The sequence below is a fragment of the Bos grunniens genome, chromosome 18 (genome assembly GCF_055505025.1).
Source record: "Bos grunniens cultivar Pamir isolate PY7600 chromosome 18, Bosgru_T2T1.0, whole genome shotgun sequence".
Taxonomy (NCBI): domain Eukaryota; kingdom Metazoa; phylum Chordata; class Mammalia; order Artiodactyla; family Bovidae; genus Bos; species Bos grunniens.
The window spans coordinates 57,406,839-57,417,997 of record NC_141182.1 but is presented as its reverse complement, the minus strand read 5'-3'; the positions used below and the strand labels follow the sequence as shown (position 1 = coordinate 57,417,997).

The following is an 11,159-nucleotide window of genomic DNA, read 5'->3' as shown; positions in this document are numbered from 1 at the left end:
CACCAGGGAAGTCCCAATGACACGGAATTTTGATGTTGTATTCACTGATGCCCGCTGGGCACCTACAACTAGATGGCTTAGAGTAGATATGCAGTAATACTTTATGAATAATCTATAATTAAATGTATGTCGCTCTTCCAACCAAAACCAGACAATGAAGTGCACACATACACACACACACACACACAGTGATGTTGAAGACTGAGCCTGAAGGTTGCTGAGGACTCAGAGAGGCAGGGATGGAGAGGAAAGGGTGTTTCAGGAGAAGGAACTGCACATACAGTCTCAGAGTCCCTGATTCTGACCAGGCTGGGTGTGGAGATGTTGGGAGATGCAGACAGAGGGGTAATCTGGGTGGAGAGTCAGCAGGGGAGAGCCCACCAGGGCTTTGAATCCAGCCTGCAGTGTGGGCCCCGCCATCCCCTGCGTGGGGAGGAAACAAAGCTAAGCTGCTCTGACTGTGCGGGAAGTGGACGAGAACTCTCTGGTGAGTCCTCTGACCGGAGGGCTGTGTCTCCCAGGGAGAGGAAGCAGGAGATGCATCGGTTCAGTGACTCAATGAAGAGATGAGGCTGCTGGAAGGACCAGGGTCAGGACAGGGAGGAGACGGACTTCAAGATGAGCTGTGCTTAGGAGGAAGAATGGACAGCATTTAGTGAATTGTTGGATCCCAGAGGAGGGAAGGCCTGCCCCCTCCCCAACATCTGGCCTTAGAGGCTGCCTTGTCATCAGTGCGACAGGGAGCCAAGCAGAGAAGTGAGTTTGGAGAGGAAGATGGCAGCTCTTCTTTGGCCACGCTGAGCCGGGCAATCCTGAAGGCCATCCTGGGGGAGGTGTGCAATGTGATCTTGGGCAGTGAGATGCCTGCATCACTCACCTGAAGGGTTAACCTGGGATGGCGGTTGCATCTGAGGTGCCCCCTGCCGGCCTGGCTGTCTTCCTCCTGCAGGACTTCACGCTGAGAGAAGAAGAGACCAGGCTGTTTCACTTCGGCCAGAACAGGGTGCAACTGGGCTGCAGACTCACCCATCCCCCATTCCTTGTTCAGGGGCAGGAGGGGTGACAGGTGGAAGATGTCATTTGACCCCACAGACCTTCCAGAGCACAGCAGGTATCTCCAACCTTGACGCCAGACAGAGGACAGCCCATACCCCAGGGGAACCCTAAGCACTGCCAACTCCACACCCCCCCCTTCCCATCAGCCCCCTGCTGGCCCTGCCCCACCCCCGGTGGTGCTGGTTCAAGGTGCAGCCCCCTGTGCCCTGCCCTGCCCACCCCTCCTCTCTCCCGGGGCAGTGCTCACAGGAGGGCCAGAAGGCAGAGGAAGAGAAGTGGGATCTTGACAGCTGCTTCCCAGATGGCCACCAGGACTGGCAGGGACAGAGTAAATGAACAAAGTAGGTGATTAAATCGTTAAGCCCACTAGGGGATCGTAGGTAAAGAAAAAAGTATGAGAGACCCTGCAAGTTAATGGTCACTCAAGAGAGCAGTCTTGCTTAGCAACAAAACCATGCAGGTGAAGCATGAGACGTGGCCCCAAACGATACAATGACTGTGGCATGAGACCCCACAACCTGCCCGGTGAGCTCGGTGAGTTAATGAGCCCTAGGACGTGCTGTCTGCACACATAAAAAAATAATAATTTACGGAGAGAGGACCCTTAAAAGTGAAAGACCCTCAGTGTACTGAGATGTGAATTTTCCATGATGCCACGGCAGCCCCAGCTGGACCATGTGGGGACAAGCAGACTCCCCAGCATGATGTGGAAGGGGAGCTAGTGAGGAAATGTGACGTCTACTCAAGAATGAAGAAGGAGGTGATCTTTTCCCTGTTTCCACCTTTCCTTTCTTTATGAGACTGTAAACCACTGAGATCTTGGGCCATGGCACCCTCTGGAAAATTGGCCTGTAAGCCTCCTCAGCGTCCTATTCTAATAAATCACTTCTTATCTGTGACTTTGCCTCTTGATGAATCCTTTCTGTGCTGAGTCATAAAGAACCAGAGCTCACTGGAGCCCCCTCAAGAGGCCACTTAGTGATTTCAGCACCACCTTGCCACGTGCCCTGACTGCCCTGCAGGAAGGTGGGATGAGGACAAATTCACCAGCTGGACCTCATCTTGGGTCCTTCCTCTCCCACGAGGACTCCAGGCCTTCTTGACTCACTGGATGCCAGACCCCATGTGCCTGCGCCTCACCCCATCCCCATGCCCTTACCTTCCAGCAGTTGAATGGGGGGGGGGGGTTGTGGGGGGCGCAAAGCGTGGAAAATGCATGAGTTGGACTTCATGAAAACGAAAAATTCTGCTTATCAATTGACACTACTGAGAAAGTGAAAAGCCAACCCATTTAATGGGAGAAAATATTTGCACATCATAGATCCGATATGTATGTAGTATCCAGCCTATATTTTTAAAAACTTACAATTCAACCACAAAAAGACAAACATTGCAATTTAAAAAAATGGAACAATGGATAAAAAGATTTCTCCAAATGACCAATAATTTCCTTTTAAAAAAGGAATGACATCATTACTCACTCCATAAACATAATTGAAATCATGATGAGATATTTCTTCACACCCAAATTTCTTTTGCAGTTTTAAAGGAAAATAACAACATCAACAAGGATCTGGAGAAATTGGAACCCACATATATTGACGGTGGGAACGTAAAATGGTCCTGTCAGTGTGGAAAACAGCTGACATTTCCTCAGAAATTTAAATGTAGAATCTACCATTTGACCCAGAAATCTCACTCCGAGGTAAATGGCTGAGAAAACTGCAGTCAGTGATCAAAACCCAAAAAACTATAGCAACATTCATAGCAGCGTTGTAATAGCCCCACAGTAGAAACAACGCAGAGGTCCAACCACTGCTAAACAGATAAACAGAAGCTGGTCCATCCATGCAATGAAATATTATTCAGACAAAAAGAAATTGATACTGATACACACTTAATGAATGATCCTGGAAAGTGGTTTTTTATGCGAAAGGAGCCACATGGAAAAGGCCACAGTCTTGTAACACTGCACTTGTATGAAATGTCTCCAATAGGCAGATCCATAGACACGGACAGCAGGTCAGTGGTTGCCCAGGGCTGGGGAGGACAGTGTGGTGAGTGACTACTTCATGGGCACCAGGCTTCTCTCTGGGATGATGAAGATCTGAGATGGGTGGGTTTAGGGAGTAGTGAGACTTGTACAACATCGTGAATGTTCTCGAAGCCAACTATTGTCTATTTTAAACTGGCTAAAACGGTCGATTTTATTTTCTCTGATTTTTCCTCAATAAAAATAATGCATTTAAATAAGCAATGCCATGTAGAGATGCCAGTTTTCATTTGGTACGGGCAAAGATCAAAAGGTTTCACCATATAGGGCCTTGGTGAAAACAAAACGCTTTCAAAATATATGATCCATCAAAACATGCATAAGTCACAAGCTATTGGGAAGAAAAAAAAACTGCAGAGCTGAAGGAGTCAGGTCGTGGGTGGTGAGGGGCTTTGAGGGGTGGGCTCTGCCCTGTGGATGTCGCCCTGCTTTTGGGGAGCAGAGGAGGAAGTGGACAAGTCCCAGGGGAGTGAGGGGCTAGTGTGGACAGCTGGGCACAGTGGCCATGGAGACAGAGGAGGGGCAGGGACCACTGGGTTCACCCACTAGGGGGCTCTGGTCACTGGGGTGGGTCCAGAGTGAGGCAGGGACCAGCAGAGACCAGCCCAGCCCTAGGCCAGAAGCAGCCTCACTCCTGACAGCCCAGGAGGGGACCTTCTTCCTACCTGTGCTATTTCCTTGGAAGTCTCTGGTCACTGGGCTCTGTGGAGCACCCTGGACTGGAAGAGAGGATCTCCATCCTCAGTGGGAGGACCGGGATGACGGAAGTGTAGTCATCCCCTCCCCACCCCACCCAGATCTGCAGAACCCAGGCGGGACAGGCCTTGTGTCCCTCTAGCCCCCTCCCCAGCCGGGCCTCCAGGACAAGAGTACCACAAATCCGCAGCCTCGCCTCCCTGCCCGACACACCCTCAGGCCCCCGGCATCCTCACCCCTCACTCACAGGTGACATTGAGCAGGATGGTCTGCTCCACGATCGCCCCGCTTGTGGGGAGCTTCACCTGACAGGTGAGCCTGGTGCCGTGGTCCTGGGGCCGTGGGGTGAGAGTGAGCACTGACGAGAAGGGGGTCCTGGGGCCCAGGGAGCTGGGGGCAGCTGACGTCCAGGAGAAGATGGGCGGCGTGGCCCGCTCACAGGCCCAGGGCACAGAGCAGGTCAGGTTTCCGGGGCGGCCAGGCTCAAGGGCCCCTGGGCTGCGGACGTGGGGCTGGTGGGTGAGGGCTGGTGAGAGGAGGGGGGAGACGGGGGATCCGGAGGAGGCTTTGAGGTGTGGCCCCCCAGGAGAAGCTTCAGGCTTCAGTCCATCCCCTACCTCTGAGCCCCCACCTGCTTTACCCTCAGCCCCTCCCAGGAGGGGCCCCCACCCCAGCCCTTCCCTGGGACCTCCATGACCCCCACTGTGGCCTCTCCTAGATCCACTGCTTACCTGTCACATTCAAGAAGAGCTGTTCAGACACGTAACTCCATTTCATCCTTCCTCTTTCCACACGAAAAAAGTAGGAACCTCTGTCACTCTTCCTAGCGTCTCTGATCTCCAGGGAGCAGTTGTTGTCCCTGGGGTCCCCGAGGAGGTGGAATCGGCCCTGGGTCTCCTCCTGAACTTCACGATCTAATTTGTTTGTGGCCACGGGGGCATCCACGAATTTATTGGCCCCTTCCCGGAACCAGAAGCCGTGAACAGGGGTAGAACCATTGTGGAAGTCGCTGGGATAGTAGACAGAGCAGGGCACGCGGACACACAAGCCCTCCTGCACCGACACGGACCGCGGTGCTTTCAGCCAGTAATTCGGACCCAGAGCCAAGGACCCTGCGGGAAATCAAGGATCAGCCGAGCCCGAGCCCCACCCACCCCTGCCCCACGGTCCACTCACCCGCCCACAGCAGCGGTAGCAGCAGCGGCGGCATGTCTGAGCCGGAGGGTGTCTGGGCGTCTTTGTGTGAAAAGAGAAGGGAAGGGAGAGGGAGGTAGGGCTGTGGGGAGACCCATGGGAAGCTGGGGAGGAGCAAGAGACTCTGTTCATAGAAGAGGAACTTCAGAGCCAGAGCTCCCCCCGCTCCACACACAGCAGACAGGACACCACTGGGCCCAGAGACCTCAGAGACCTGCCCAGAGAGGAGCAGACAAGCAGGGGACCCCTGTCCTGACCCCATCTGGGGCTCATCCATCCAGCAGTGCAGTGGAGACAAGGAATGTGGCTTATGAACCTCCAGGCCTCTGGACCTTGGTGGAGGCGCCTCCTGACCTGTCATGAGTTTGCCAGGGGCGTCTGCAGACCTCAGAGGCATGTGGGGTGGGGGATGTGGTAGATGTCTGGATGGCTGGGTCCTGCTGCCCTGGCCAGGGAGGGTCACCTTGTTGTGCAGACTATTCTTATCCCTGCCCCAACACTCCAAGGGACATTTGGATATTGGGTGAAACTGGCATCTGATGGGTGTGGGCAGAGGCCAGGGAAGCTTCTTAACATGCTATACTCCACCCCCAGCCCCTACTCCTGCAACAGAAATCATCCAGCCCCAAAGTCAATAGTGCTGGGACTGAGAACCCAGTGACTGGGACCTAGTCCAGACCCTAGAGGTCCTCAGTTCTTGCAGGTGTGGAGCTGACATTGACCAAGACCCTAAGGGCCTTTCCCAGAGACAGACCACCCCATGTCCCCTGCCTCTCGTTTGTAAAAGAAAGCTTTAGCCTCCTAAAGTGAACGTGAAACTGTTAGTCACTCAGTCGTGTCTGATTTTGCACCCCATGGACTGTAGCAAGCCAGGCTTCCCTGTCCTTCACCATCTCTTTGAGGTTGCTCAAACTCATGACCATCAAGTCGGTGATGCCATCCAACCATCTCATCTTCTGTCGTCCCCTTCTCCTCCTGCCCTCAGTCTTTCCCAGCATCAGGGTCTTTTCCAAGGAGTCAGTTCTTTTCATCAGGTGGGCACAGTAGAGGCAATGGGAAGGGCCAAGCTCTTTTCTGGGATTGTCTGATATCTAGGTTCCCTCTTTCAAGGAACCAATAGCCCTGTGAAGCAAGAGGAAGTCCTGACAGAAGTGTGTGTGCATGGGTGCGTGCTTGAGTGCAGAAGAGGAACCTCAGACCTTCTCTTATCGCAGCTTGGCAGTCTTGGGAGATGGTGCTCATTTACCCATCTTTCAGAGAGATGCTGCAGTCCAGAGAGGGCAATGAACAACCCAAGGCACTTGGGAAGCCGGGACCTGCTGCCGCCTCTCCTGGCTCTGCATCCTGTCCTTTGGAACCTGCTCTGGTACCAGGGGCTTCCCTCATAGCTCAGTAGGTAAAGAATCTGCCTGCAATGCAGGAGATCTGGGTTTGATTCCTGGGTCGGGAAGATCCCCTGGAGAAGGAAATGGCAACCCACTCCAGTATCTTGCCTGGAGAATCCCATGGACAGAGGAGACTAGTGGGCTACAGTCCATGGGGTCGCAATGTTGTAGCCACGTGTTCGAGAAACAAACTCACTTAGAAGGACATCGCAGGTAGTGGAGTGCAGTTTATTACACCGGCGGGTGTAAGGCAGAGTCTCCTCTTAGCCAAGGACCCCAACCAGTTTTTGTGAAAACCTTATATACTCTTAAGTGTACGTGCCTAAAGCCACCTCCCCAAATTCCCCGAAACTAGTCTGAACAAAGGAAAAGAAAGATACAATCAAAGTTAACTCTTGATTCATATGCCTTAAGCCTAGGTAGTTAACAGTGGACAATTATCAATAGTGGTCATACCCCAACAAGCATAATAGAATGTATGATTCTATTCGGTTATACAGATAATTAGGGTATTCTTATAGGGGACCGGGAGCCCTGGGGCTCTTCCTTCCCGGGGCCTGGTTTTCTAGTTGGTATGTTGTTTCCATAGATAGGGGGCATATAGCTCAAAGTCCACAGTCCGGCCCAAGATGGAGTCCTGCTTTTAAGATAGGACCTGTTCTGTTTCCTCCTTCAACAAGAGTTGGACGTGACTTAGCGACTAAACCACAACACCCTGCATACCAGGGAGCAAGGCGCTCCGGGGCATGTATCAGTTACTACTCTTCATCGATTGCCTGCGTGCTCAGTCACTTCAGTCGTGTTTGACTCTCTGCGACCCCATGGACTGTAACCCGTGAGGCTTCTCTGTCCATGGCATTTCCCAGGCAAGAATACTGGAGTGGGTTACCATGTTGACCAAGATCAGGGTGGCCGAGTTTCCCAACTCCACGGCTCCCCCTGCTAGTCCGATGCACTTGGGGTGATGGGGCTTTGCCTAGCAGGTCTAGGAGGACAGCGGGCTGGAAGTTATTAGGGCTCCGCCTGTTTGCAGTTGCACAAAGGGCCCAGGTTAATATTCCTGGTGCTCTCCAGGCCTAAAAAATAGGTGGAGATGAAAATTTATTAACATCTGTGGCTCAATCAATAAAGAATCTGTCCTCAATGCAGGAGACCCGGATTTGATCCCTGGATCGGGAGGATCCCCTGGAGAAGGGCATGGCAACCCACTCCAGTATCCTTGCCTGAAAAATCCCATGGACAGAAAAGCCTCGTGGGCTACAGTCCATGGGGTCGCAAAGAGTCGGACAAGATTGTAGTGACTTAGCACGCACACATGCTTATTGCACCTGGTAGAAATTTTCCCTGGGAGGGGCTGTGACATTTTGCTCTTCTGATAAAAAAGAACAAAGCTGAGCTCTAGAAAGAGATTAAGGACTCTATGAGACAGCTTCCCTGGCTGCCACCTGCCCCCAGGTGAGCTCTGGGACTGGCTAAGGGGAGCCATATCCAATATTGTCGCAGGGAAAAGCTAATTCTGATTCCAGGTTGGGACTGTCTCTTTGACTTGCTTTCGTTACTTTTGTTATTATGATCATACATAATGGCCTGCCTCAGAGAACTTGCCCCTCTGCCTAACTGTTAAAACTGAAGAGCCCTTGTTCAGGACTCTGTCCACTTGTGGATGGCTACAGGAAGGAAGAAATTAACACATCCCCTGCCCGAGGCTTGCCATTCTAGGAGATATTTGGAAGATTAATGACCTTTTTACTTTGTCTCCTCACCTCCCCCTGCCCCAGTCTCTGATCTGTTAAAGATCCTGGCTTCCAGACCCCAATAAGAGGGTTATTTTTACACTTAAGTCTGCCATCCTCTTGGTCAGCGGGCTTTCTGAATAAAGCTGTATCCCTTGCCTCTGCAGGTTTGTCTCCAATTCACTGGCCTCTCATGTGGTGAGCAGAGCGAGCTTGGACTCAGTAGTAGTATTAGTAGGTCTTTCTGGAGGGAATCATTTCCCCAGTACCATCAGATGTCTCTGATTCAGAGTCTGATGAGGTAGGAAACCTCAGGCTCCTGGCTAGGGTTCAAACAAGATGCTCCAAATTATAAGGAATCCAGGACAGAATGGATCAGTCCAGCTCCGGGTCTGCTTGAGGGCAAGAGAGTGAGTCTCTGGAGGCTGGAATGAATTCCAAACCTGTAGGCACCTCCCAAGTGGAAGGGGCCTTTTGAGGGTCTCATTGCTTTTAACTCTTAGGTTCTTGCATGCGTGCATGCTGTCCAACTTCAGTCATGTCTGACTCTTTGGGACCCCATGGACTGAAGCCCACCAGGCTCCTCTGTCCATAGGATTTTCTGTCAAGAGTACTGAAGTGGGTTGCCCTTTCCTCCTCCAGGGGATCTTCCAGACCTAGGGATCGAACTCGCATCTCTTATATCTCCTGCATCAGCAGGCAGGTTTTTTGCCATTAGCGCCACCTGGGAAGCCCCTTAGCTCCTGTAGTGAACTGGAATTGGGCTCTGAATGAAACCAGTTCTAGCTGAGCCACCAGGAAAGCCCACTAAAGATTATACTCATAAATCAATTACAGTAAAGAATTTACTTATGGTTGGAAGGGATGCCCACAACATATGAGCGTTAGGAATAACAGTGTCAAAGTTCAGCAGTTCTGTTTATCCCTTGAAGACGCGGGACAGACCTTCATCCTCAGTGCCAAAATGGCAGTGTTAACAGGGACTGTTACAAGGGCTTTGAGCTTTGTAATCTTCTATGATGGTCTTTAAGCCTTGAAGGACTTCTTGTGCGTGTGTGCCAAGGTTCTTGAGTTGTGTCCAATTCTCTGCAACTCTATGCGCCATAGCCCACCAGGCTCCTGTGTCCAAGGGATTCTCCAGGCAAGAATACTGGAGTGGGTTGCTGTGCCCTCCTCCTGGGGAATCTTCCCAACCTAGGGATCGAACGTGCCACCTGGGAAACACTGAAGATCTTCTTATAGGATATTAATTCTGAAAAGCGATTTTGAGAGATCTATTTGAGTTTTTAAAGTCTTTATATATTTTTTAACTTTATTTATTTGGCTGTGCTGGGTCTTCACTGCTGCATGGGCTTTTCTTCAGTTGTGGTAAGTGGGGGCTTCTTTAGCTGTGGGGCACTGGCTTCTCATTGAGCGGCCTTCTCTTGTTGCAGAACACAGGCTCAGTGCTTGTGACTCTTGTGCTTCATTGCTCCCCAGCATGTGGGATCTTCCCAGATCACAGATCGAATCAGTGTCTCCTACATTGGCAGGTGGATTCTTTACCCCTGAGCCACCAGGGAGGCCCTAAAAGTCTTTAATGAATTTGTTACAACATTGCTTCCGTTTCATGGTTTATTTTTTTGACTGTTAAGGCGTGTGGGATTCCAGCTCCCTGACTGGGGATTAAAGCTGCATGTCCTGCATTGGAAGGTGAAGTCTTAACCACTGGACTACCAGGGAAGTTCACTGGATTTTGGTGGGAGGTGTACTGTGACTTACCAGTTGGAGATTTTGCCCGTAAGGAGGGTAGCTGATTCCGTAGAGATAATTGATCAGTGTTTCCAGGTTCAGCTTTAGCTTTGTCAGGGATGGAACAAAGAAAAGATGTCAGAGGGTCATTTAATTCGCTTGGTTGGCTGCTGTCAAATTCTAGAATTATTTTCCCCTTTGGGAGAAAGATAAGACAGCATGATACTTCTTTAAGGAGTCTCAACCTGATAAATCCAGAAGGGTGAAGGATCAAAGGAGAAAGGATGAGCACCTCAGAGGTCTAAACAGAGGGAGCAGGTTCAGAGGCAAGAATCTCTTGGGGTTCACTGGAGATCCCCACTGTTTGGATGATTTTAGTGCTCAAGGCAGGGGAGGTTTTATGGTAGTGGGTCGAGCACCAGAAGTGTGTCTACTGCATGAACTGGGACCAGAGAGATTTACTCCCAATCTAGAGAAATGTTTCTCAAACCAGTGAAGAAGGAGAAAGGGGCAAGAGGTCCTATAGCTCCTCAGAACTCCATCATTGAGAACTGGGAGGAAAAAAGCGCCTTAAGACCTTTACTTTATGATAGTCCTTTCCAATGTCCTGTCTTTGTTTTTGTTTTGCAATAAGAGCAGAAACAAAGAAGGTCTTGCATTCACTGAGGGATCTTCAATGACTGGAATTAAAGATGAAGAATTTGGGGGGTCTTCCTTTTAGGGAGCTCCTCTAGAGAGTGAGAGAGCTGTTTTTCCAGGTTAGCTAAATCTTCGACAGCGCTTACCACCTGGTCCTTTTTATGAGAAAGAGAGGTCCCAGTTCAGCCCATTAGCAAACATAGAATTAAAAGCTACCTGGTTGGAATCAACATCTGAAGAAAGATCAGAATATCCTTTAAAATACCCTGAAGCTGATTGTGATAGTCATAAATGTAAGGCAAGTGCAGAGAAAAAGAGACCAAGCCGGGCAGTCAGGCAAGAAAAGGGAAATTTATTAGAGGGAAAAGAGAGGGTGAGTGGCTCTTAAGGAGAACCAGCGTCCTCCCTTTCTGATGGAGTCCTTCTTATACCCCACTAATGAAAAATTCTCTGAAGGGATGGTCTGTAGCTGGAGGTCTGGAATCTGGTGGTCTTGCAGCTTTGAGAAGATGGGCACCAGCGAGATAACAGGATGCCATTTGGGCAATTTGGTCAGTCTCACAGATCGCTGTGATTTTATTCTTTGTTTGCGAGGTTGACATAACGAGCCATCTTATCAGTGAGACCCCATGTGGGCCCCATCAATAAACAGGTTTGTTAGATTTTTGCATG

At 50.7% G+C, this 11,159-nt stretch overlaps 1 protein-coding gene across 1 annotated transcript; it reads right to left on the bottom strand.

The window, feature by feature from the left end:
- Positions 1–883: 883 nt before the first annotated feature.
- LOC147354330 (myeloid cell surface antigen CD33-like) lies at positions 884–5,083 on the bottom strand. Its single transcript, XM_086354010.1, has 6 exons — positions 4,982–5,083; positions 4,537–4,917; positions 4,053–4,331; positions 3,775–3,828; positions 1,304–1,370; positions 884–958 (listed from the first exon to the last, which is right to left on the bottom strand). The coding sequence occupies exons 1-6, from the start codon at positions 5,013–5,015 to the stop codon at positions 886–888; spliced, it is 888 nt and encodes a 295-aa protein (XP_086210136.1). The 5' UTR covers positions 5,016–5,083; the 3' UTR covers positions 884–885.
- Positions 5,084–11,159: the final 6,076 nt, after the last annotated feature.

Bases quoted from the DNA above. Each gene is read 5' to 3' on its own strand.
- LOC147354330 (XM_086354010.1), bottom strand. From the start codon at position 5,015: ATGCCGCCGCTGCTGCTACCGCTGCTGTGGGCGG. The intron at 4,918-4,981 runs GTGAGTGGACCG...GATTTCCCGCAG, and splicing joins GCTACCGCTGCTGTGGGCGG to GGTCCTTGGCTCTGGGTCCG. The intron at 4,332-4,536 runs GTAAGCAGTGGA...TCCTCTCACCAG, and splicing joins GCTCTTCTTGAATGTGACAG to CCCTCACCCACCAGCCCCAC.